At 49.1% G+C, this 25,083-nt stretch overlaps 6 protein-coding genes across 6 annotated transcripts; 3 read left to right on the top strand and 3 right to left on the bottom strand.

Moving 5' to 3' along the window:
- Window positions 1-6,246: 6,246 nt before the first annotated feature.
- EI90DRAFT_3036277 (uncharacterized protein) lies at window positions 6,247-8,304 on the top strand. The gene is made up of 3 exons (XM_039058694.1): window positions 6,247-6,491; window positions 6,540-6,891; window positions 6,949-8,304. Exons 1-3 carry the CDS (start codon window positions 6,320-6,322, stop codon window positions 7,913-7,915), a joined length of 1,491 nt encoding a protein of 496 aa, XP_038921999.1. The 5' UTR covers window positions 6,247-6,319; the 3' UTR covers window positions 7,916-8,304.
- EI90DRAFT_3036272 (YjeF N-terminal domain-like protein) lies at window positions 7,979-9,328 on the bottom strand. Its single transcript, XM_039058693.1, has 8 exons — window positions 9,228-9,328; window positions 9,104-9,151; window positions 8,945-9,046; window positions 8,854-8,887; window positions 8,765-8,802; window positions 8,690-8,713; window positions 8,258-8,637; window positions 7,979-8,193 (listed from the first exon to the last, which is right to left on the bottom strand). The coding sequence occupies exons 1-8, from the start codon at window positions 9,264-9,266 to the stop codon at window positions 8,091-8,093; spliced, it is 768 nt and encodes a 255-aa protein (XP_038921998.1). The 5' UTR covers window positions 9,267-9,328; the 3' UTR covers window positions 7,979-8,090.
- A 5,841-nt stretch (window positions 9,329-15,169) lies between these two features.
- EI90DRAFT_3036259 (uncharacterized protein) lies at window positions 15,170-16,770 on the bottom strand. Its single transcript, XM_039058692.1, has 6 exons — window positions 16,491-16,770; window positions 16,382-16,400; window positions 16,263-16,306; window positions 15,898-15,976; window positions 15,670-15,758; window positions 15,170-15,461 (listed from the first exon to the last, which is right to left on the bottom strand). Exons 1-6 carry the CDS (start codon window positions 16,662-16,664, stop codon window positions 15,411-15,413), a joined length of 456 nt encoding a protein of 151 aa, XP_038921997.1. The 5' UTR covers window positions 16,665-16,770; the 3' UTR covers window positions 15,170-15,410.
- A 460-nt stretch (window positions 16,771-17,230) lies between these two features.
- EI90DRAFT_3036255 (uncharacterized protein) lies at window positions 17,231-18,503 on the top strand. Its single transcript, XM_039058691.1, has 2 exons — window positions 17,231-17,323; window positions 17,379-18,503. The coding sequence occupies exon 2, from the start codon at window positions 17,493-17,495 to the stop codon at window positions 18,006-18,008; it is 516 nt and encodes a 171-aa protein (XP_038921996.1). The 5' UTR covers window positions 17,231-17,323; window positions 17,379-17,492; the 3' UTR covers window positions 18,009-18,503.
- A 2,758-nt stretch (window positions 18,504-21,261) lies between these two features.
- EI90DRAFT_2090779 (uncharacterized protein) lies at window positions 21,262-22,304 on the bottom strand. Its single transcript, XM_039052563.1, has 3 exons — window positions 21,922-22,304; window positions 21,432-21,787; window positions 21,262-21,363 (listed from the first exon to the last, which is right to left on the bottom strand). The coding sequence occupies exons 1-3, from the start codon at window positions 22,077-22,079 to the stop codon at window positions 21,332-21,334; spliced, it is 546 nt and encodes a 181-aa protein (XP_038921995.1). The 5' UTR covers window positions 22,080-22,304; the 3' UTR covers window positions 21,262-21,331.
- A 292-nt stretch (window positions 22,305-22,596) lies between these two features.
- Window positions 22,597-24,804, top strand: EI90DRAFT_3117135 (uncharacterized protein; the record flags this gene model as incomplete). The annotated part of the gene is made up of 3 exons (XM_039062954.1): window positions 22,597-23,136; window positions 23,189-23,443; window positions 23,503-24,804. The coding sequence occupies 3 exons, from the start codon at window positions 22,597-22,599 to the stop codon at window positions 24,802-24,804; spliced, it is 2,097 nt and encodes a 698-aa protein (XP_038921994.1).
- Window positions 24,805-25,083: the final 279 nt, after the last annotated feature.

The raw sequence follows: 25,083 nt of genomic DNA, 5'->3' as shown, positions 1-25,083 counted from the left end.
TTCGTGTGCTGGTACAGCAAATATTTTGTTAGGGTGGAACCGTATTCCTGCTATTTGACAACCGTAAACGGAACAAGCTCCGGTTACGCTCGCTTAATTGCGCAGCATGATCAAATCAAATGGTTCGCTATCCATCATGTGTGACCGCCGGCCTGGCGTTTGGTCACACGATAGAATCGAATGAGAACTGGTCCATCCATCGGCTAGCTTACTCCACTCAAAATGGCGGACGATCATCCACTCTCTGCTGGATTGGGAACATTCTCGCGAGTCTGGGAGAGCAAACGCAGGGATAAGAAGGGCACATCGATAGACCAAATCTCGGCCATCTCGGCCTTTCGGCTTTGTTCGAGTTTGTGTTGGATGAGAGGAAGCTGTCATGTCATGGCACATGGCATGTTATCGGATGCTGGGCGTAATTTCATCGTCCCAAATGTTGCTAACCCTGAAAGAAACTCAGGAATATGACCATCGAAGCTCATGCATACAAGTGTCAGATATAGCACAACTCCAATACACCGGTCGGATACCCATGAATGGAGATACGACCTTGCGATGCCCAGGCTGGAGAGGCACATGGCATTGTGGTGGGAGGGATAGCGAGCAGCGAACGCTGAAGGGCAATAGATTTTGGCACAGACTGAGCATAATGGCCAAGTTTGTAGAATGTAGAATGAACGACTGAGATTGTGGAAGGGACAAGGCAAAATCCAGAGCGCATGATTCAGGTGAACAAGCTGGTGCCAGAGTTTGATACTCTTAATCCAACAGACACTTTAGAATGCTGTCCGGGATGCCCGGGGGACTAAAGTCCTTGGGTGAAGAGTTAAAGGTGGGTGATACCTGGCACCGAAGCTAGTTTGTCACTTTCTCCAGTCACCAGGCGCGCATCGGAATGCCGTCAGATTCGATCTTGAGTTATTGAGCTAAATTCGAAGCGTACAATTGGTAAAGGACTGATGCCACCCTGGTTGAGGGACGACGCGTCGAGGTCTTAGGCCAAATATCGAGCCAAATCTGGGGCGTCTGTATGTCTACAGACACGGGGCAATGGCGGAGTGCAACAGAATCATTGCTAACTTATATGTTCCCGGAACCCTGGAGAATGCTCGGTTCTCACGATACGAGGCCTATGACTGGTGGACGCCGCCTGACGCAGCAGAACCTGCTACTCTTCACCGTACATGTTTGCTTACTTTCATTTGGGATTGACACCCTCTGCGTAACCGAATCAGTATGACGATGCGTCGGCTCCCAACAACGTGTAGTGGAGAATGTCTCAGGAAGAATACCCAAACCCTAACCAACCCATATCAGCAGAGGAAACCCTGCTTTTCAGTGGAACGCCCGCGGAATCAGTTGAGAAAAGAACTTTTTTGTGAATCGCAACCGCGGTTAGAGTACAGGCGGAGCTTCAAGCCCACAAGAGCACTCACCCCGCCGTAGGACATTGGATCCAGATCCAGAAACCCAGCTTTGAACCGAATGCAGTGTGGCGGATTTGATGATGACTCAGCTGCATAGGGGCGGAGAGCTTTACAAAGTGGTGAGAAACGCTGCGGCTTTAACCCTCCTCACAAACAGGCAACATTTTGGGAAGCGGGTGCAGCCAGAAGATCATGTCCTCTTAAATCACTTCCACGAAAGCGACAAGGCAAGGTTATCAGAGCCATGTGAGTTAGGTGGCCACCAGCTAGGAACACCAGCAACTTGAGTTGTGTCACCTCCGACTGGATTTTTAATATACCGTGCACGAATTCAGATTGCACCTGAAATTGAGTATTCCAAGTCCGTTGGAATGGAGTACGAACAAGGCAAGGTTCTTTTGGAAGCCGAAGGAGTGCTGATGGCTTCTTCAGGGATCAGATTAGTCTGCCTGACGATCTGCAGACCCATCCAATGGAGCAGATACAAATGAAGGGAAGCGGTGCCAATGATGGCCCTTCACAACAACTCTATCGCTTCCCGAGGAACATCTACTCCTTGGTCATCGAAGGTTTGCAGGTCGATGTGATGCTTGAATTCCTTTTGGACGGAAGGCAAAGGTAATGTACGTCGAAAATCGTACTCATAGTCCCAGTCCGGGTGCGAGAACACGGGGGCACGGCCCCTTCTTCCATCACATTATTGCGTTGGGGGCATACCCACCTGAATTTGATACTTAGTCCCGTTGACTTTGGTGCGCTGCCGGACATCGTAAGTGATGAATCGAAGAATGCAAGAGGGGAAAGAGGACGAACTCCTTGCTCGTGTCATGCATTAAACGGCGCGGCACGCTGATTGCCGTAAGGACCAACGTCAACCATGGTGGTCGCTCCCAAAAAGTCGTATTTGGCCGTTGCATTGCGATCATTGTGTGCTGTCCAAGTACCACGTTATAGACTGACCATTCGATGCTGCTGCACTGAGGTAAGCCACCCAGGGTGAATAGCATCCAAGAAGTCAGCAGAGTCAGTGTGAGTGAGAACACAAGCGACGATGCAGGCGACCATAACTAAGGGCGCAGTTAGTTTTCAGTGTCCTCACGCTCTTTATTAGCGATCTCGACTTGCACATGAAAGCAGAACCCCCTAAGTTTGTACCCGGCTCCGTGGTCACAACTCTGGGTTTGGGGTTTGGAAGCGAACAGAGCGAACCGAGTCGAGCAAGATATGAATAGACGAAGGTTACACTAGAGCTGATTGGGAGAGGTGGGCACGAAAGTGGAGGCAAGTTCGGCCGCAAATAAGGAGAACCCTGTGTAGGGGGAATGCATTGGAAACTTAGGGTAATGATAGAGGACCTCTTGTACAGCCATCGGCCTTCGAATTCAGATCCACACCCAACTGAAATGTCGTGGTTTAAGGCTCTGATGGTGGTTCGTGCCTTTGCTCACTCATGATGACAACATCGACCCCTTCTGTTCTCATGGATTTCTACCTAGCAAATTATCTGCTCATTGGGAAATGCGTGTACGCCTCAATGGTTCTTGGATTTGTTCAGATAGGATCTGTGGAATGGTATGTAAGTCAGCCTCTTCTGACAGACGACCAGCCCTCCGCAAAGCAGGGATCCTTATTGAAGACCTCAATGCAGCGCAGGGCCATATGGATATAAGATATAAATTAGCGTGCGAAATTTCCCAACGCCCGAGACGAGAGAAGCAAGTCTAGTTAATGTATAGGCTATTCGTTATCCTTCCGCGGAAGCCTTTGATCAGTTGGCTCTAGCATCGAACAATTTCCCCAGCATCCTCACATGGTCACCGCTAGTGACCAGAAGACGGTGCTGATCCACATGGATAAGCTCCTACTCACTCCGATACGTTTCGGACCAACTTATCCTTCTCTTCCTTGAGAACTATGGTGTACAGCACAGTCATGCAGGGTTCTACGGTCGGAGAGACTGATGGCGCCGAAGGAATCAAGCGACGAGTTCCTTCGAGATGACAAAGGATTTGATGTTATTGGGGTATTTCTTTCCGAAGCATGTCAGCAACGCACTGGGACGTGTCCCGCCTCGCATGCCTCTAAAGCCTCAATAACGACTGCACAGGGCGGTCGGAAGGTGCCGTTCAGACAGAGGTCCAGTCACCAACTTCTAGAATTGCTTTCCTTGAGACAGGAAGGTCGACAATCATATGCCTCCCCCACCGAGTGTGCAATGGATGTCTTCCCAGCCTTCACCAGGCAGGACTACAGCGATCAATAGCATTTCACAATTCTTGCTGTCCTCCGTGCCATGGCACCAGCAAATGAGACGCTAGATGACATCAACCCTGGTGCCCGGCAGGCTCACCTTGGTTGAATCGATGACGGTCACAATAAGTTAACTGAGGACCGAGGCACGCTTCACTCCACAAGCGCTGTTTGCTGTAGTAGCAATTCTCTGGCCCCTCCTCACCCACGTAATCGCGATGACGGGACTAGAGCGGCGACATAGCAATCTAGGACGGTGCCCATGCGTCGCTAACAATCTCCTTTAAGTCATCTATCCTGCAAGGTTCTTCATGAGACTAACGACTGCAGCGTCTTGAATGGGCCGCACCGCAGCATAGAACCGAACGCCAACGCTACACGATGGCCAAGACTTACATAAAAGAGATACTGGCTCGACTTAATACATGTCGTGACCAACTTTGACCCTGACAAAAATAGAGAGTGCGCTGTTAGTAGCAGCCCAAAAGGAAGGAAGCACGAACGCAACATTGACTGCCACCAAGTGGAACCACAGTGTCGCCTCCCGCTGCAAGGAGACCATCAATTCTCTGCTTCAGTAGCGTGGTCGACAGGACGAATTGATGGACTGAGAACAAAAATTGGATAGGCAAGGACAAGAGATAATGCTCGAGTAGACAATGCGCGGTCCACGGCTGTTGCAGCAGTGTTCACCGCGAAGCACACGCAATTCATTCCTTTAGTAGCAGCCATGAATCTCCCATTTCAGCACCGGCCCATAGCAGCTAGCTAGCCACCTATCGCTGCGCGAGAACTGATATCAAGTTCGGTGACAGCATGCACTTCGAAGTGGCGGAAGTCAAGCGGTAGCCACAAGCAGCCATGTGTGAAGAGATCATTTCGCGTCGTCCGAGTGAATAGTGCCAATGGACGGCTTGTGATCTGAGCATGGCATAAAGCAATCGATTCATGGACTCCGGGGATCCGCAGAGCGGTAAGCCACACCGTGGGCTGGGTTCCAACCTAAAGCCCATCGAAATCCCGTCCTGATGCGCTATGGCACGAGTGTGTAACTCTGATGGGTTTTCTCACTTACCTAACTTACCCAGGAGCCTTTAAACGCGCTCTGGAGCCTATCACGAAGGCTTGTCGTCGGATCCCGCGGACTTAATCTTAATTTCCCCGATGTCCCCGATACAGATTCTTTGGAATCGCATCGCTCACATCACGGACGCCGAGAGGTTTTGGTTTAATGACTTGGCGTAATATCAGCGTTGTGCTCGAAGGTTCATCGGATTCGCCGAGTTGAGACAGACGTAATTGGGTTCATCAAACGGGGGTTTGGAGAATGAGGCTGATAGAGACTCAGTACGCAGACTTCCTTGTGATAACGTGGAGTAGGGTCAATGTCCGGGGATATCCCTCCAGTCGCATTTTTATTCCAATGAACCGATCGTTGAATCCCATGCCTCGTCATTGCTACATCGCAAAGTCTGAGCACGCTTCTGAAAGCAATTTTCGGCCGTTTCTGACAATGTGATTGATCAACACGTTACATGCTGAAGTGCAATACCCCAGCCACCCAATTGTTATTACTCCCTCTCGCCATCTTGTGAGGGGATACCTGGGCTCGGCCTGACCACTAGCACCGTTGTCACCATTCCACAGCCCGAGACCGGACTAGGGACTATCGCGTCACCAACGTGAACGCCATCTCTGTTCAGGAAGGCGAATGGAGATATGACGCATGTGGGCGACACAAACCCACCCAAGACACAAATTCTGTTCAAAATTCTATCCTCAACAAGAATGAGGATGAAATTTATGTTCTTTTCAAGTTATGTGTGGGTGGAGAGGGACAACGGCGACAATACCGCTCCTTCAGCACAGGGACGCGTTCGCCACATCCAACGCATATATACAACATATAGGTTCCATCAAACCAGTTGAGTGGAAACCTAGAAGTGATTCCAAGACTTAATCTCGGGCCGCCCGAGCAAAGGGTGCACATAACTGGGGCCACAATGATACGAGAGAGTGGAGGATTGGAACAAGGGAACAAGGACGGTGGCGTTGCAAAGAACCCAACGTTTCACGTTCCATATGGAGCCGGGAACTGGATTCGATGCACTTCTCTCCTCAAAGCACAACCCGATGCATTGTGCTATGTGTTGATTGCCACTTTTTGGCTTTGAGAACGTTTTCGCTGCGACTCCGAGCCAGAACAGCGAAACATGCAGGTAAATTTTTATTTCGGCAACTGCCGTATGCTTTCAACCTAAATTCTCGGAGCACTGACCTTGTTCAAGTTGTCCCTGAGGCCGGATCGGGGATTTATTTCCAAAGGTATCGTTTTTCTGTTGTTCTTTTTCTTTTTTCTTTTCCATTTTTTCAATTTGGAACAAACCAGCCTGTTTCCAGTGTTACCCATCTTGATAATGAAGCATGTGTAAAATCCGAGGCGTACTACATAATTCCAAACTACCCAACCCTAAATGACATCACAGCATTATTTAGATGCTATATTCACTGTTTGCAGAGGAAAACGTCCCGCCGTTGTTGCCTAGATTTCTAATGGCCAACACAGCCACTGAAGAGTGTGTTGCTTCCTACTTCAAAGTCCCAAGTCAGCCCTGAGGCATTCTGAGACTCACCTGAGCTAAATGACGTCGGGATACTATGCTTGTCCCTGGCACGACTGCCGGCTATTCTTTGACGACACTGTGCAGCTCTCGGACCATCTTGACAGTCACCTCAGAACGCACAAGCCTGTAAAGCGACGGGACCTTCCTCAATGGAGAATGACTTATATGGGTGGTTCTACTCCATCTTTTGGCACGTATTCCTCATCGTTCTCTCTGCCTTACTAACTAGCAACTGTAGACACTTACTTAAACATCTCAACACAAACACTAACCTCAACTCCACAATCAAGCGTAGCGGTATCGACTCGCATAGAAATTTCACCCGATACAGCCACAGCAGGAAATGACGGTAACGATGCGTCTGCGCGTCCCATGACACCAATTAGCCAGCCACCTGAAGAACCATTTTCTTCCGAAAGACTTGTGTCAGGCGTGCAGGAACCGGTAGTCTTTCTCCCTGAAAGCTCGGTATCGCACCCACCCCCACCTCAATCAACAGAGGGCTTGAGATCCCCGGTCTCAATAGCCTGCGATTCCGAGAGAAATGGGTCATCCAAAAAGGCCCGCTTTGTTGTCCTCAGTGAAGCGAGGCATGCCATCCTCTCCTCCTCAGGTTGATCGACGACTCATACAGGCCCTCTTTCCAGTGACGCCAGCCCCGTAGGCTTTGACCCTGGCCCCTTGGAGAGCCCGTCACCAGGAACCCTTTTCCGAGGCATACTACCCTCTTCCGTGAATGCTGATTCGCCCAGTGATGCCCCAGACGACACCACAAGGTCGTCGAATCCTCGCCTAACTATCTCGACTCCTTCCCCTAAATCCTATGCTGAGTTCTGGGACAAGATGAGTTCTCTGGAGTCTCCAAGTCTCGCTTTGCTTCGCAAGGCTCGGGGGTTGGATTCCCTTGATACTGAGAACACAAGTCGCAGAAATGAAGCACGGGCCACCCGTCCTCGCCCTCCATCACCTTGGACATCCTTGGGGTTCCCGCTGATGGGGTACGATAAATTTCCACCTGAAGCGCCATCCGCGTCACGCCCCAATGACACCAGGCCTTCACCACCTGCTCTGAAGACACCCCCCTTTGTCCTATCTCATACGCATGACCATTCAAGCACAAATGGTCCTTCTCAGTCTGCTGCGCCGACTCGGCCTTCTCCTAGCTCAAACGCAGCGAGAGACAGTAATTTATCAAAGAATCCTACAATCAATGGTTTTTCAAACCCTTCTTCTGTGCCATTTCTATCGAAGCAGCCCCGTAACTTCGAACGGGTAGACTCCGAGTCCAGGAAAGGGCTTGACAACCCTAGCATACCCTCTCCACAGTCCGGCAGGATGCCTGGAAGTTCACTCAAGGATGATTCGATTCCCCATGATTCGCGGGCGACCGATGCGTCTCCCGGGGATCTTCCTGTTCCTCCGACGGCGTCCACAATCAATTCTTCTGAGCCCACATCCTCACAGAGGGTTGGTGCAATCCCCACATTTGACTTCGGAATTGATAATGCTCATGCCCATGACTATGAAATGAGGGATATTGCAGGTGCCACTAAGGTCGGTTGGGATAGCATATTGACACAACCCCTCCCCCCAAGCAACTCTAGCGGCTGGTAGTAAGGCACCGTAATGGCGTCCCCATATCTAGTTCGCATATACCTGTTGGACCTCATTTCGTAGCTCAACTATTTCATGGCTTTCACGACGTTAGTCATGCTAATTAACCAGTACACGCAAATCACTGTAATTGTGACATTTTTATTAGAATCGCAGCCATCGGTATGATCCTCCATCACAGCTTTTGCGTTGTCTCGTCTGTCTCTGGGGGGAGCTCGACGATCTGCTCATATCCATAGTATTGAGGGAGGTTTAGTTGGTACTTCTTCTCCAGTTCTCTGTAAAAATACGTTAACCCATCTGCATGGCATTGGAACATCCAGCAAGTTGGACTCGACGCACCGGCTAACGAATCTCCCACCCAGATAGTGCCTCCCCTTAAACCCTTTGACGCCTTCTTTAGGGGCTGTCAATGAAATGAGGACGTCTGGCTCTAAATATGACATGTCCAGCTGCTCTTGTTTATCCTCCCCACTTGCATTCTTCGTTAATTCTACCGGCCCCCTTTCAACATCCCATCCGCTGGGGATGTCCACGCTCACGATTGGGAGTTTGCTTCTCGAAAGAAGTGGCAATAAAGTGTCGAACGGTGTACGTACTGGGGGTTTGAAAGAGAAGCCGAAGATGGCATCAAGAATGAGGTCGTAAGACGTAGCAAGGTCGTTTGGTGGATCATGTGGGAGGGTTGGAATGGACATGTTTGCACACTGTCTGTGCAGGCGCTATGAGATCCAGCGTGAGTTTCTTGTGGCTCGTGAAAGAGGATACGAGTACTTTGTATATGTCTTTAGAGCCTGGCTGCGCATGTTGTCAGTAAACTACACGATCATAGATGCACACGCTAATTACCTTTGGCATATAGAGGGTGGGGCTAAACCCAAACATACCTACTCATGAGGTTCAGAGAATATTGTCAACGTCTATTGAGCGGCGCTCACTAAGATGTCGCGCGGCCACAAGTCCGTCACCTCCCTGGCACGATGGCATCAGTTACGTCTTTCCTCCGCGCCAGGGGAGGCTTTATAATACCTGGTTCCCGGGGCCACAGCAAACAAGAACTCGATTGTATTTTTCGGTGTCATAAACTTTCGCCACCGTCTGCGCGCATGCCAGCCCAGCTAATTCCATTAACTGCTCACATAAGTTGAGGCGATCACACTTTTAGTCATTGGGATCAGTTGTACGAGCCTGGTCCAAGCTGAAGGCACCAGCTGCGCCCATGAGTTCTTCATCGATCTAATGAATTTGAACCAAAGTTTAAAAGCATCCACGTGAACGGTTTGAAGAAGATGAATGAAATGGTTCAATGCACCTGCTGCGCTAACTTTGCTGATAGGTACCTGAGAGACATAAAAAAAAAAAGAAACTCGTTTGTCGATGTCGAAAAGCGAAGAAGTGCCACAGCCACTATCGTCATAAGCTTGAACTGAATTGAAACCTAAATGGGGCCAAGCCAGTATATATCCTTCCCAATATATTAAGCTAGGATCCAATCTCTACGACGGAGAAATGAGTGAGAGGTGCTTTTACAACCGCGTCTGAGCCATTGCCAGGTGACCAACCCGATTGTATCTACGGATTTTCAGGATGTCACGCGTGCGGCTCAAAATGGATGCGCCATGCGGCGGTCGTGTCCTTGATCCTTGAGCCCAGAATACTTCAGGTGTACATATGTAATCATTTCACGGTTTCAGCACTGCATGTTTCTTCCCAGAAATTAATGGTTCAAGTCTTATGATATCATACCAGAACCTCATCACAAGACCCGCCCAAATCATCTGAACTGAGCTGGAATTAACGCGACGACGTTTTGAGTTCTGGTTTCTAGTGCCAGGCTCTTACTAGCGGCAGTCTAATGAGGGAACAGGTATGATCCGACCTCAGAGCTGAACGACTGGCAAATGCAGAGATTTTACATAGGTGAAGGACACCATCCTGAGATGACGAGTTGTGATGGGTCTCCAAAATAATGCTGTTTACTGAACAATGAGATCTACTGGTCGTGTGGTGGGAGGAGGGAAGAGGACTTGCCAATTCCGAGAGAGCGTGTATTGAGCTCAGATTCCTCGATTCGCGAGGCTGAGTGCGAGAGCTACACAAGCTTAGCCAATATCAAGTCTCATGATGTTCCAATGACCGTGCACTCTAACGCAGTGTCCGTGGGAATGAATTGGTGTTCCTGAGGAAAACTGCCCGCATTGATCCGACTGGTATCGGAGCATGGCCCTGCCAGGGTCATCCTGCACCGAGAGTCTGAGGTGACATCGACAGAGGTTTGCCGTCACCAAAATGGGAATCTCAGGTGCGAATCATGTGCTTAGCTTAATCAGGATTTGGCCTCGGCAATCCGAAGCCAACTCCCGCAAACGATGTCATGGTATCAACTCGCATGAGTTGCACGCGAGGGTGAGGCTACTTTCAAAAGTTTTGGCCACAGTGGCATGCCACGAGGCTCGCGTAGTACGGCCTCGGGTACTATGCCATTGCTGTAGTCCTCAGTAGAACCCAACTAAACCAGCGCTCATTAAATCCACTGCCGGCGTGAGCATGGCGGGAATCAATGCTGCGTTGTACTGCCACGCCGAAATTGGAAGCAGCATATCAGACGCCTCGCGTGTTCATGCATTTGCACGAACGTGAAGCCATATGGCATCACACATGAGGAAGGCTAAAGTCAATGTGATCCTGTCCGATAAGAATGACAAATAAGCGAGTGTTATTTGGACCTGTCCGGGAGATATCCATCCCCTAGAGTGACCCGGCGCCCTAGATGTGAGATAATGCAGGACCATTTTCTGCAGAATTTTGCACTCTTTTTTAGTAAGGGCCAAAGTAATCTTTCTCGTGAGAGTAAGAGCAGCAGCGATTGACTTCGGAGAAGCGCATTGCCCACACTATAGACCCCGAAACTAGCCAATCTGACCCTAATTTCCATTGAAGATCTCGCTTGGCTCCAATTGCAGTCAGTTCCTGATATGTGGCAGGGTCTCCTTCATTCGTGCTCAGAAATCTCCAAGGGAAATTGCCATCCATGGAAAGGGAGCAGAGGCCGAGAGGGGGTTGCTGGGCGGGCGACCCCCAAAAATGAACATGACGAAGCGAAATTAACGTGTAGTACACTAATTTGCAACCATCCCGGGGAAATTGGGCGGTCAAGTTGGGCCGACACCGAGAGGCGTGTGGCCAAGCTCAAAGTTTTCATCGTGTGTAAACCCACCTGCAAAATTTGGTTCAGCAGCGCTTGGACACTAGTGGAATCCGCCGTATCAGAAAGGCCATTTGAGTCAATAGCGTTTTCCGGAGGCCGATACGCGTTTACTGCGGATACGATAGATAAGCGTTACTTCAGTCACAGTTTAGATTCTTAATAACATCCCTATCCGTCATGGCCCAGTGTGACTGACTCTGAAGAAATTGGACACCTGTCACTTCACATGAGGGCCCCTATGGAAAAACAGTAAAGAGCGGTCATTAAGAGATAAGCATCCGATCATCGGGTAACGTGACCTTTGATATTACCTAACTGGCCTCGTGCAATGATGTCCCCCTCTCCTTCGTCGGGACCAGCAGCTCGAAAGGCTTTTGCGATCTGATTCCTAGTGCTCAATTTGTTGCCTTGTCCGGGGGCATCTTACGAGTGGCTTTTGCACCGTGGTGGTCAAGTCAAACGGGCATGATCTTTCCGCTTGTGGAGAACAGGGATGCCTTAACTGCAGCGTTATCTTGCCTTATCACCCTGATTCCCCTTTCATACTCGACTCAAATTAGGAAAACAAAGGAACCCCATCGGGGTCCCAAATGCTACACGCCTCATTTCGCTTTGAATGCTGAGATCTTCACACGCCTGCACAACTTCTGAGCTGAGGGTTTATTAATCTTTAGGCTATTCCACGTAATTCCCCTCATGAATATCCTAGTCGGAACTTGCATTGATTATATTCCTATGGGTACACCAGATGAAGTAGTGGAATGACCTCAATACTTGTGGCACCCCTAGCCGTCTAATAATCAAGCCACAAGCGTTAGTTCGCTATCATAGTCAGGAACGGCTCATATTCCCCGATATCATGGCCACTAGATCACGCGGAACGTGCGAGTCAGCTGGTCTGCATGCTGTATAGCTGCCAATGCGCATTTCCTCATCAACCTACTCGGCAGCATGAAAGCCCACGCCCTAGTTCGTATCTGAAATCACTTGGATGACAGCATCGCTGTGAGCCTTGTGACTGCGGGTACCCCAAACAGGTTCATTGCTTTTCACAGACTCACAGACCTGAGTCCGCACAACCAGCTGTGCCCGGATCTAGGAAATCAGGACAGTCGGCTGTCTGTGCCCTTATGCATCAGCCGCTATCCCATCTATTTCCCAGAATACCCTCTGGTGGATCCCCCTATCGCCATGTTTAGGGATCAAACGCTTGTAACAGTCCTCACGGTTAAGCTGTCGCCGCGCAAAATTGCAGGACACATTTCCATCATTGTGCAAGGAGGCATAAGGATATGATACTCTGAAACATTATGGAGGTGCCTCCGCACTTGTGGGTCTATCACAAGCCCTCTCCCCTGGAGCGATCAAGAGGTGGATTCGTGTCCAAACATATTTCCCAAGTTTATTGAAATTAGCCCGAGATTCTAACGTACGCGTGCCGTCCAGAGCCCCAGATCATCTCCATTTCCGTCATTCTCTTTCAATCGGATTGGGGAAGCTTCGGACACCTCAAGCAACCGCTGAAAAGCAGACCGGCAGGGATCGCACTCCCGATTCCCGATCCCTTTCATGTTTTCTGCCCCAACTATTGATGAATTGTCCTAAGTCCTTTTTCTGTTAGGATGGCCTCGGCGTACATAGTGCGGGCACATCGTCAGCATGGTTACTGTTCCCTTTGTAGTCATACGGCGAATGATTCATGCATCCGCGGGCCCGCGCGGATATTAAACAGAAACTATGATCTATCCTAGGGTTTGCACAGAGGGTGCAAGACCGTTCTCCTTGGGCTCCTTCTCCAATTTGAGCAGAATCCCGACGCCCCAGGTAGACCCTCAGCCGGATCTAATCCAAGATACCGTCGGTGCCAGCTTTTGGGGGCTATCTGGCTCTGAATAGACACCCCTGTGATTCTCACAAGAATTGCTCCCTCTATCATGACTTCTCGGTTTTAATCAGCATGCAGAAGTACCCAGCCTCTTCTGATATGGTGTTCTGGCTTCGCCGATCATCCTCGATGAGGCACACGGTCCAAGGTGACGATCTGCAAGGTGAGGAACGAACGATTATCCGCCCGCAAATATTGAAATAATTCGCTTCCGACCCCTTTCATTTGGTATTCATGCTTGGGTAATGGCCTGTCTGGAGATGCGGAGAGCGAAATAAACAAAAGCAGCTCAACGGTCCGAATTTCATAAGCTCCGCCATCAGCGGAGAGGACCTTTTAAAAGGAAATAACGGGTCCGCCCTGACGTCGCCTAGTATAGTCACTGCTTCTTGCCCTTGTTTTGGAGGCTTCAACTTCTTTAGTCGGCATTTGCTGAATGCTGCGCAGGGTCATGGAAAAGGTGTGTTTAGATATGTTACGCTGAGGCCGAAGCGGGGGTAGGGTTGCTTTGAATTATGTGCACAGTGACACAACCGCCCATTTCTGTCAAGGAGAGAGGCTTTGCCCGCGGAAGTCCGTCGAACGTATGTTCTTATCTCTCAGCTATCAAGATGTTAGGTGATCGATACATTGATGCTTGATATCTTAATTTTTTCTGATTCCGATGGGAAGGATGTATATTGGGGAGGGGGGAACGGACTGTTAGGCCGAGGAGGACAGATGGCTTCATTGCGGGGTTGAAGGTTTTCCCCTGCTTACCTACCCGAAAATCCATTCGTCGATCACACCTGCACCTCATCAGTGCGTCATCTCACTGATTCTGATTTCCATCCTTCCAGAGTGGTACATTCTGAAAGGGTGTCTAGCTCCCTGCGGTTAGCTCGATCGTGAGCTTCTATCATACATGCTTCCTACCTAGATCAGGTATTGAGGGTATGTGTATGGTAGAACCACCAAATATAGCGAACCAAGGCGTTCTGGGACCTTCTCTCCTCTCAATCCCCGCTGCCTTCTTCGACCCCTTGCGCGGCCATGCGTGGTGGCTATGTATACATGGTTTCAATTGATTTCCCATTTTAGATGCGCTTGATGCCTTTCCGCTTTCGTGAGTAGAAGGTAAGGTTATTTGTGACCCCTTCAAGCTCGCCCGCTACACGCCGCTTGGCAGCAGTTGGAGTGAGGTATATGGCCAAGCCACGCACGCCGCTCGCCACTCCAACCACAGGAGTTGCGATTCGAAGTAGCTGCTCTTTTTTCGTGGACAAAGAGGTGTCGAGTCAGAGAGGGAGGTAGAATTGGTCCGGTGGAATGGAGGCCTAGGCTCTATCTATATCCTCGTTTTATACGTACTTTCGAACGAATGCATACAGCCATATACGTCCCCATACTGGGTGTCCATGCATGCATGCTAAAAACTCACCCACGCACCTGCATGAAATGCATATCGAGAAATTGCCGACAGTTTGCGGTTACACGCTCGCTGTGCGTGAAACCCTCGCATGGACGTGCGGGCACGCGCGCAATTATGCCCGAAACCGAAACGTCTCCAGGACGCTAAACCAGTTAATGACACACCCACCATCTCCCGGCTTGATACATCCCCTGTCAGAGAGGCAATAACGCAACTCGTGGCTGAAAGAAACGAAGAAAATCAAACTGCAACCACATTGGCGCAAACGAATCGAAGTCGCGAAAAAAAATTTGGTCCCGTCAAGGGCTGGGTTGGGCTGGCACTAATCAAATGATGATTTATGATGTAACCTGTCACCGTGCCGGCCAGTTAAACGTTCTAGGTTCAATCATATAAACTCCAGGCTCTGGATAGTATCGTACCATTCTACGTAAATGCATGCATGGAACGGGAACAGATTCGAAATGAAAGAGCTAGACACGATATGATCAATCTATCTGAAAGATCATCGAACATTGTTTCGAAGGAAAATACGGAAACAAGTATGATTGGACTGCGCGTACGCCGTCCGGTCCGTTCGTTGGAATGTTCCAATGGTACAAGCTTTTTTACAGGAATAATTATGCAGGAGAGGATTGCAAAAAGAGAAGAAAAAAGCTGAGAATGGAAAGTGGGAAGACAGAAGAAAGGTCAGTTGAGGGTCGAAACCGCGTTTAGGTAACAAACGGAGTGATATTGCTTGGAATACAAGCGAATGACTCAACCCAAAATGGATGTTAAAATTGGAGAGAGCGGTTGTAGCCCCCACCCCCCCAAAAAAAAGAACTCTATGCGAAAGAAAAGAAATAATGATGATGAGAAGAGGAGACAGCGACATTCCAAGACCCGACGAATATTAGTGAGAAGAGTTGGCTACTTGGTCAATGGAGTGATGGGTATTTTGTTTCAATCCAGAACAAGAACCTTTCAGACCCAAGAGAAATTAACAGGTTCAGTTGATTTTGATAAGCTCGACGTCGAACCGAAGTGTTGAATTTGGGGGCTAAAAACGCATAAGGGGCGTCAGTAAGAAGAGCGTGACGAGTTTTTTTTTTACGGTAGAATCGACAACATTAGGGGGAATGTTGCAAGAAGGCAAGGGTTAGAAGAGATAACCGCAGATAACGGTAACTAAAAGAAATAACCAAAAGAAAATGAAATAAAGCAATACTAAAAGAACCTAGGTGAACAATAGAATTAACTGTACGTACAATAGTTGGTGGAAACCCCTTCTCGCCATATGCAAAATCAGGGGAGGTGACAAGAAGAGCGCGTTCGCCTACTGAGAGGCGGGGTATGCCTGAAAATCCAGGGCATGGCAGAATTGCAAGGAGTAAGGAACAGGCCCGCATGTCCAAGTACGTACGAATAGAGATGTATGAAGAAGATCGAATTAGAGAACATAAAGGGCCAGAGGCACAGGTCCAATTTTTGCGTACCTTCATCCCAACCTTTTATCACGGCACCTACACCTATTTTTGTAACGAGTGGTCGTTGTCGCGAGCGAGAATTGTCGAACTAAGGAGCGGAAATCATTCGATTCACGTGTTCGTCAGTCCCAAAGATCCGGGAAATTTCCAATTATTCGACCGCGGTTGGTCACAAGATTGGAGTTCATTGGAAATGGAAAGCATGCGTAGGATCGGTCAGAGTGCGAAGAACAAAAAGGTCGATCAAAAAAAAAGACAGAAATCAGGCCGTTAGTGAGACATATTCCACGTTGAAAATAAGTAATGCCACCGTGTATGGTGATGATGATTACGGCGGGGATAACCATCATCGGCAACACAGGAGGCAGACGTACCTCTTTGCCGTCGACGGTGCCGACGTAGTGCATCATGATAGTATCTAGACCGAAAGAAGGGATCGAGGGCGTAGGTGTTATCTCGACGCTTAGATCGAGGGGTGGAGAACGGTACTGACCCCCTCTCTTGGGATAGTTCTGTGGGTTAGAGACGGAGAGGGAGACAGTCAGCCAAGACGCTCATCGAGGAACGGAAAGGGAGTACGTGAAGAAGGAAGAAACACTCACAATGCCGTCGCCTTTGACGAGGGTGGTTATCTCGATGCCCATTATAAAGGTTTGGATAGGAGAAGGGGACAATGAGTGAGTGAAACAGTTGAAGGAGGAAGGATTTTTAAGAGGAGCGCGCGGTGGTACTGTCTCGGTTGGCTGGGAGGGATTGTTATCTCTCTCCTTCCTCATCCTTATATACGTCAGGACCAGTACTCAGTCAGCTAGGTGCAGCCGGAAAGGAAGGGAGAGAACGAGGCCCCTTTGCTCTTTTTGGGACCGTGGCACATATTAGAAGTGCCATGGGACAAGACTCAATACTATCCTATCTCCTGTGGACTTTTGGTTATATATCGGACTGCACCAAGCAATATCCTAGTGAACAATATCTCGCTGGACTGGATCCTCGTTCCCCAATCAGGTTACCGTAAACTAAGAAAATGATAAAAACAAAGGAAAAAGAAATGGTAATGATAATATGGGAAAATCGAAAATAAAATCCTGCAGGTGAGAAATTCAAATTTTTGTAGCATCTCTGTTCCAGGTGAAAGATGAAGAAAGAAAAAAGCCTCGTTCCCTTCTCCGATCCGTCGCCTCCCGCCTTCCGCCAGTCTCTGGCCTCACATCGGTGCTAAAAAATGCGCCGCGATCAACCAGCCGCATGCGATTCGCGCGGCTTCAAGCGCCACGCACATCAGCAACCTGCCTTCCTCTGATCTAGCCCCTCCTCAGGCTCAATCCCCTCCAAAACGGCATCGTGTAATTCAGGGCCTCTTACCTCCTTATGTTCCTTGGAATGCATGAGCTTATTCAAGCAGAACAGGGGTTCAGAATCGACCCAACCCAGATATGTATGTATCTCTGTATGCATGCCCTCGTTTATTCAGAAGTGATACCCAGTTATAGTATCGATGAGTGCGAAGGCTCGTGTATCGGGCATACAATGGGCGCCCCCCGGTCAGGGAAATCGCATGTCTGGGTAGCTGGTTCAGCTTGTTTGCCCGCTACAACAGGTGCTGCATGCACAGCATGTTTTATTTCACAAGTCAAGTTTCCCGAGTCATCATGAAATTCCTTGCGCTTCGTGTCTCGAAGTTTGACGTGCCAGACCAATCGTCCTTTCCTTCCATCCTTGGCTTCCTTCGATCTCGTTCCGTGCGCTTTAAGCACTTTTTCCCTGAACTCCTCTTCTTTCGCGAATTATTCTCCCAGGATTTTCCGCCCAACACATGTTCTTGGGTGATTCGGCACTCGAACCCGTATGCATTCTCCAACTCTTGTCTTGGATTGGCTCCCTCACTCGCTTACTTGATGCATACATCCGCACTAGCATCTGTATTTTTCCTTTCCCTTTGTGACGGCTTTCGGGCCCTAAGCGGCACTCAACTCAGCGAACGCGCAGCGCGGGCCCGGTCAACCTTCGCCTGCTTCCTCACCCGGCTCGAACCCCTCCTACGTGGGAGTATCGGACGAGGGTCTATTCGGACATCTGGTGTCGGTCTGGCCGAGTGTGGTCGCACGCATTGCATGCTGTAGCCCAATGATACTTGTTCCCAAGTTCATCTTACATGTCATATCTTTCACCGCTAGATCTTCATCATGCACCAATATTTTGAGCATTTACATATCATTCCCCGTGCTACACTGTTCTCACTATATTGGCATTGTAAAGAACTCACACTGTACGCAAAACGTTCTCCTTCAAAATCGACAATGGCAAATCATAAACGATCAAAGTCATCCATCTACCTGTCGATTCCAAAACGTTCTCCCCGCTTCATTTCACCGGTTCGCTTGAATACTGGGTCACGGTATACGAGTCTTTTTGGTCGCTCATCGGATTTGCCTTGTGGATTGACACAGATGTGACAACACGTGTCTGCAACGCGCTCTAATTGCCCATGGGCATGCATGACTGCAGAACCCTCAATTTGCGTACCCAATGGAGTCGCCTGGCCTAGGTCTACATACTAGATCTTTTGGACATGCTCGTGCTCATCTGGTAGGTTGCTAGTCAGGGCTCAGTCGAACGCGAAACATACGGCTCGACTCCGCTCGAGCACAGAAGTCTCACTGGCATTAATTGCGCAGGAATCGTTTTGTATGATACCTTCCTCCCCCCGAAGGCTGTGGCTAGTCTGGACACACCCATTAGCCCCGAAAATGTTGATATGTCCTCTGCATAATACGTTTTTCACGGGCGAAAAGATCACATTCCACCTTCGTCGACTCTTGGTATTCGGTCTTCCAATTCGTCTAATTTCGGATCAATTCTTGGCTCAAACACTTCTGCTGCAAGACCAGATACAATCGGTTCGGTCCGGGGTGGAACTCCTTAAATCAGTTTACTACTCTCTTCCAAGTGAAAATCGCTCGCGACGCTTGTTCGCTCCCCTCGCTCCCTCTCAATTCTGCTACGCTTCAATTATTTGCCTTCTTCTCATTCCCGATTGAGGATCGGTCAATAGACCTGGTTTCCGCTCCACTTCACGATCCGCAGATGCCCGACCTGCCCGACCTGCCAGGCGTGTTCGTATTCTTTGGTGCTAATGAACTAGATATGCGCGATTATCATATCCGAGTAATTTTGCTGACTATCTTGAAGGCTAAGATACCGGCAATCTGAGACCTGTCCTCAGTGTATCCGGTGTTGTCTAAATACTATCGTGGTCGGACGTCGATGCTTGAAAGTTGGGAGGAAAGTTTTGGAACTGAGGAAATTGTGCTTGTGGTGTGGTTGTAGCGAAATTCCGCTGAGCAACGCCCGTGAAGAGCCAATCACATCTGTTGGAAAACATGCGTCATGCAAATGCGGGTCGTCGTAGGTCCGATTTACGTGCCATTTTTGCGAGCTGATTAATCAAAGGACCAATTACCTGCGTGATAATTGCTGGTGCCCGTGAAGGGTTCATTTCTGGATCCGACATCCCTTCTTTTTCCTCTTATTTCTCTCAAAGAAACACCCTTCATGGACGGAACAGCGGTGGTGCCGTGGCAGCTTTGTTTTTGAAGATAGAATCTGCAGCTGCTGCACTGAGCGTGGGGATTGTATTGCTGTGGATCATCGTATTCACCGACCCTGCATCGCCGTCTGTTAGGATTTATAGGAGCCGTGCAAATTAATAGCAGGGTTTTCCATTGGAGGGTTCCGAAGAGGTGGAACTAGGAAGGTCTCAGGCTTTCTTACTTCTTGAGTATTGCTGAGCTAGCCTAGGTAAGTAAGAACAGTTTGCGAAGCTCATGAAATTCACAACTCCAACGGCCCCGACTGCCTAGCTCACTGCAGTATGGGACTAATGCATATATGCTACTCGCCCCCGCGCGCTGGACAGTCGCCTCCATTGGGCCTCGGGGTTTTAAAGTCGGATTGCATCCATGGTTCATTTGATTATTCCATACGTATAAGCACAATTGGACTTGAACCTCCCGCGTTCGATCGACCCTGGATGCACCTTGAGGCTTTATAATAGGGACGCTCACGTCGCGTGTACGCGTGTGAATCGGTGAGTGGAATATATGCGGTCTGTTATGGTAGGATAACATCTCAGCTGTGGGAGATGGTGCTGGAGTCGAACATTATCCAGAAGCCGCGGTGTTACTTTTAGGATGGAGACATGGGGCTTCTCGGATCGGATCGAGCAGCCGTAATGTGTCGCGATCGGTACGTGCAGCTGTAACTTCATTAATCCGGAATTTCATTGGGGTTATGTCTGAAATCGGCCTTTCTTTCAGGTAAAACTGACCCTCCGCGGGGCTGTGTGCGGGGGAAAAGCCCAAGCCAGCCACGCTGGCTTGGTCCTGCAGTTCCACCAAAAAAAATCCAATGCGACACGGCCTTAGCCCTAGAATGTGTGACGTTATGGGCCTAGCCTACTGTTGTGTATTCGACCCCCCAAATGAACTGGGATTGTGTTATGGCATTTCCAGGCCTGGGCTAGTTATCGAGTAATAGCAATGAGCTTGAGGAGGGAAGGATGAGTGGCGGCGAAAACGTGTCGGTTTGTATTGAAAATGGTCTCGTGAGCACGAATTACAATTTAACGCCTAGCTAGGCTATGTGCCTGCGACTTGAAGATCATGTTAGAGGCACGCCAGGCTTTACCGCATTACTTCTGCGGCTGATCTGGAGTTCTCCCGATCTCGACCCTTACTTCTCATGACGTTGCGATACATAGAACTAAACATGCGTTGCCATTTATAGCGAGGTCATATGGCCAATGACTTTCCGTGGTGTAGTTTGGTGTAGCGTGGCGATGTATGTTCACTCAATCTCGGTCTTGGTGTGCAAAGCATCTACAGACCCAACGTGCTACGTATGGGGCGCTTTGCATCAGGGCTGACATACACTCTCGTTTATTTGTCATGGCGTCCATTGCCTTCACGCCACGCCGGTATGGTAGCCGATTGCCCCAACAGGCAAATGTTTGTGAATGCATCCTCCCCGACTTGCCACATGTTACGTGTGCGGTTTGTCTCAGTACATAATGCAATTTTTTTTTTTTTTTTCCCGAAGGTGAACGGTGAAGTGCTTGTTCCGTCGTACATACATCCACAATATCTTGTTCACCCCGATCACGGGCGAGGGAGATTCAAGTTCAACTTTGGACATTTGGGCAACTATTTTTTATTTACGGCCTTCTTGCTCATGGATCAGCTTCGCAACCTTTGTGTACAATCAAATCCATGGATAGAGCGATCGTTGCCGCAGGTCCGGTTTTAGGTGCAATCTCACTCAAAGCATGGTTGTTGTGGGCACCTTAATACAACCAAAGAAGGTCTGCGAACCAGCAAAATATTAATGGATTCGCCAGCCAATCGCCAATGTGATGCCAGTTCCCAACCCAACCCCCCACCAACCCCTAAAAGTATCGGGCTTGACTTGACTCCTTGGCTGTAAATTAGCGGAGTTGGCCGAATATCATTGTGATTTATCGCGTTTCCAATGTGAGATTTGTTCACCTTGCCCACGAGTAGGAAAATTAATGGGTGATATGGAGAGAGGTGATGGAAGAGAGGACACATTATTGATTATGTCCTGAATGAGGGACCCAGAGCTCGGCATAAACGCCAATGCTTGATCGTGAGAGTTCAGCAAACATCCGTGCTGGCCATGTGTACGTGTAGCCACTGTTTGGGAGCAAACTAGGATTGCGAACTTGGATGAACTGTGATCAATGACCTCTTCGAGTGAAGAATGTTTTGTCCAAATTGAATTGCACAATGCAGAGCGCGCAAAAATACACGACAACAGCAGGCGCCGCGACAACCGAGTAGCGAATTCGAGAGCGAAGTTTCTGGAAGATATATAATGCCAGCTAAAAAGATGAACCGGTCGAGATAAAGGGTTGTTAGGATTGATATGAGACTTGATTACGGGACTAATCGATCACAAGCTGAGACATCGATGGAAGTAATATATCCAGTTATCATTCGGTACAACAGTACTCACAGCTCAGTCGGGTTGGGCGAGGAGTAGACTCGAGATTTCATCTCGACGGAGCAACTGGACAGAGCGCTTCGGCCGGAAGTTTGTACTTGGATCTTCGAAATCATCAGTTGATTCGGGTTGAGCGCGATCCGAGGCCGCCCGGGCATTTTCATACGCATCCCCTCGGGCTACGATTGGAACATGACCCAGGATACGACTGTTGTATCGTCAAACTTTAATTCCCCCTCCTTTCACACGATTCCAGGGAGTTAGTCTGGAACTCGTAGCAAGGGTAATAAGGAGGATATTGGTGCAGAGTGTCGATGCCATTACCGTAGAACATTAGCTATATGCTCGGCTATGATGGTGACGTTTCGTCCATAGATCCATATACGCGCCTTGACAACTGTTGTGTAAGTTATTTGTGCAGTTACATCAAGGTGGGTGGGCTATAAGATACTCGAACTACGCACCCCGCCTTAGTGCCATAGTACTTGCTCCTTCACAATACGCATTTGGCTTGACGGACAGATTACGTAATCAGAAGCCTATTGTCCGCCCCTGCCGTTGTCATCTGCTTTCGTTTTGCTTTCCTTCTTCCATCGTGGGCTGTCCGCTCGTTGGTGGGCGTACATACAGGCCGCCCACCCACACGCTCGCTAGTAACTTCTTTATCGTCATAGCTCACGATCCTTCATGGGTGCTATTACTGTTCCCCCAGTCACCAACCCCACTGACGCAGAGCGTCTCCGTAACGCGACTACCACTTCGGATGATACGTTCGCGGTTTCTCATGCTCTAATAGTTCTCTTTGTTCTCTTCTCTCTCGCTTTTGCACTTTTTGCTCTTCCTTGGACTTTCTCTCGTCTCCAACACGCTGGTTGGCTGGTCGGATTCCGGTTGTCATCAAGACCGCCTGCGCCCGTTCCTACCAAGAATCGTGTCGTTCCAGGAAAACCACATCCTGAAACCGATATCAGTCTCCCCAGAAGGATTGGTCGTTTACCGTTGGCGTTGCCGACGTATGTCATTCCCTATGTGAAACTGTCCGTCCCGCAGGCCTTTCTCTTAGCAACCACCACGCTCGTGGTGTTTCTTGCGAGTTTCGTTGGCAGCAATGTTATGACGGACTCCACGAGGACGGGATATGTTGCGATCACACTTGTGCCGTGCGTTATCATGCTTGGGAATAAGGTTTTTGGGCTGGGAACTATTCTTCAGGTTGGATATGCCACGGTGAGGGACAAGCGTTGTCTTGGCAGGGTGGCGAACCTAACATCATTCTTAGATAAATTGGTTTCACCGATGGCTGGGTCGTCTTTTATTCCTCATTACCACTGTCCATGTCATTGCCTACTTGACTATTTTCGCTCAGACGCATACTATGCATTCCGAAATGTCTAAATCCTCTAATATCCTCGCTTCTATTTCGTACTCTGGGTTCTGCCTCATCTTCTTTGCATCGATTGATACCGTTCGTCGCCAGTGGTGGCATATATTTAAAGTCTGCCACCACTTTGGCGTCTTTCTCTTCATTGTTGGTGTAAGTAAAGCTTTATTATTTTGAACGACATTGTCATCACTCATATGTTTTCTCAACAGCTTAACTATCACTCTAAGCTTCTTCGTCCTTGGGTGCTGTACTCTGTACTCATCATCTTCGTTGCTACGGTCTCACGTATTTTGACATCTCGACTTCACATTGCATACCTTACACCTCTTCCATCTTCCAAGTCAACCATTATCCACCTTCCAAGTATCCGAAGCGGATGGATACCGGGTCAGCACGTCCGCATTCGAGTACTCACTGGTGGCATGGGGCTCACCCAGGTGTGGGAGGGTCATCCCTTCACATTGTCCACTGCTCCGCAACATGGTGAAGGGGCGAAGCTTGTTGTGAAAGCAGCTGGTGATTGGACGAACCGCCTGTTCGAAATTGCTGAAAAGAAGGGAAGAGGTGACGCTGAATTGGGAGCTGGCCATGAGAAGGGCAGGCCATATCCCGTTGCGGTTCTCATCGAAGGTCCATATGGGGGGTGTAATCTTGTTTATTCTGCCTATTCCTCTGTGTTGCTCGTGGCTGGTGGATCTGGTGTCTCATACGTCCTTGGAGTGGCACAGGGGATGGTTGCAGATGCTCGGCTGGGCAAGAGCAGAACGAGGGAACTCAATATCATTTGGAGCGTTCGTGACCGCGCGGCAGTGAACGATCTCCTTCCATTCTTCGAGCAGATCCTCGATTCGTCAAAGTCCATACCACACTTCACCGTTCGGATCAACCTTTATTATACATCCGTCAGTAGAGGGTTCATTGTTCGACCATTCTCCCTTTTCCCCTCTTCCGCAGCATTTTTATCGACGACAGCACCACATCCCCCGAGTTATGGCAGATCCCCCCTCTCAGGGTTGGCAAGTGGCCCCAACAGTACTACTGAACTTCTGGCACTGGATAATAATTCGAGCCGCGTCGAACTGGAGGAAGGGAGGCAATTTATTGTGGGGCAACTGGATGAGAAGGCTGGAATGAGGGTGGTGAATCCTTTTGCGGACCCTGTAAGAGATTCGTTGCCTCCACCTTTACCTCCGAAGATTGGGTTCGAAAGTCATGGTGGTAATGGTTGTGCTTCGCCACCAGTAGAGTTGAAGCCTGGGAGACCAGATTATGAAGTTATTCTCAAAGAGATCATCTCTCGGAAACGTCTAATTTTGGAGTCGTTCGGCGAGAAGCTCCGTATGAATTTGGGCATGGGAGGTGCGGGCGGTTTGGCTGGTGCTGGTGCATGTGGTGGTGGTATTGCGGTCGGTGCATGTGGTCCTGCTGGTTTGGTCCTTTCCATGAGGAAACTTTGTTGGGATGCGAGGTCTCTAGGGGCAATGGAATCGATAGAATTTCATGATGAGTGAGTATTTTCTTTTCGCATTTTCCTCGCATCTTCCTTCGAGCGTATGAAATCCATTGGAGTATTTCTTAAATTTCCTGGGAACCTCGCTGACATATGGTCCTTTTCTCCGTTTCTTAGGGCTTTCAGCTTGTAGTCGCGGCGACGGGGTTCCGGCCTTGTTTTTGATCCAACACATAAGGTGCCAGTCGGTACATATACACACTAGTTTCATGTATCAGCGCAATCAACAGCTCCTGCAATTGGATTCTTTATACCATTCGTACGCCCTCAGTTGAAACTA

This window comes from Cantharellus anzutake (genome assembly GCF_015039405.1).
Source record: "Cantharellus anzutake strain C23 chromosome Unknown EI90scaffold_5, whole genome shotgun sequence".
Lineage (NCBI taxonomy): Eukaryota > Fungi > Basidiomycota > Agaricomycetes > Cantharellales > Hydnaceae > Cantharellus > Cantharellus anzutake.
The sequence above is the reverse complement of the archived record's forward strand: the minus strand, read 5'-3'. Positions and strand labels throughout refer to the sequence as shown.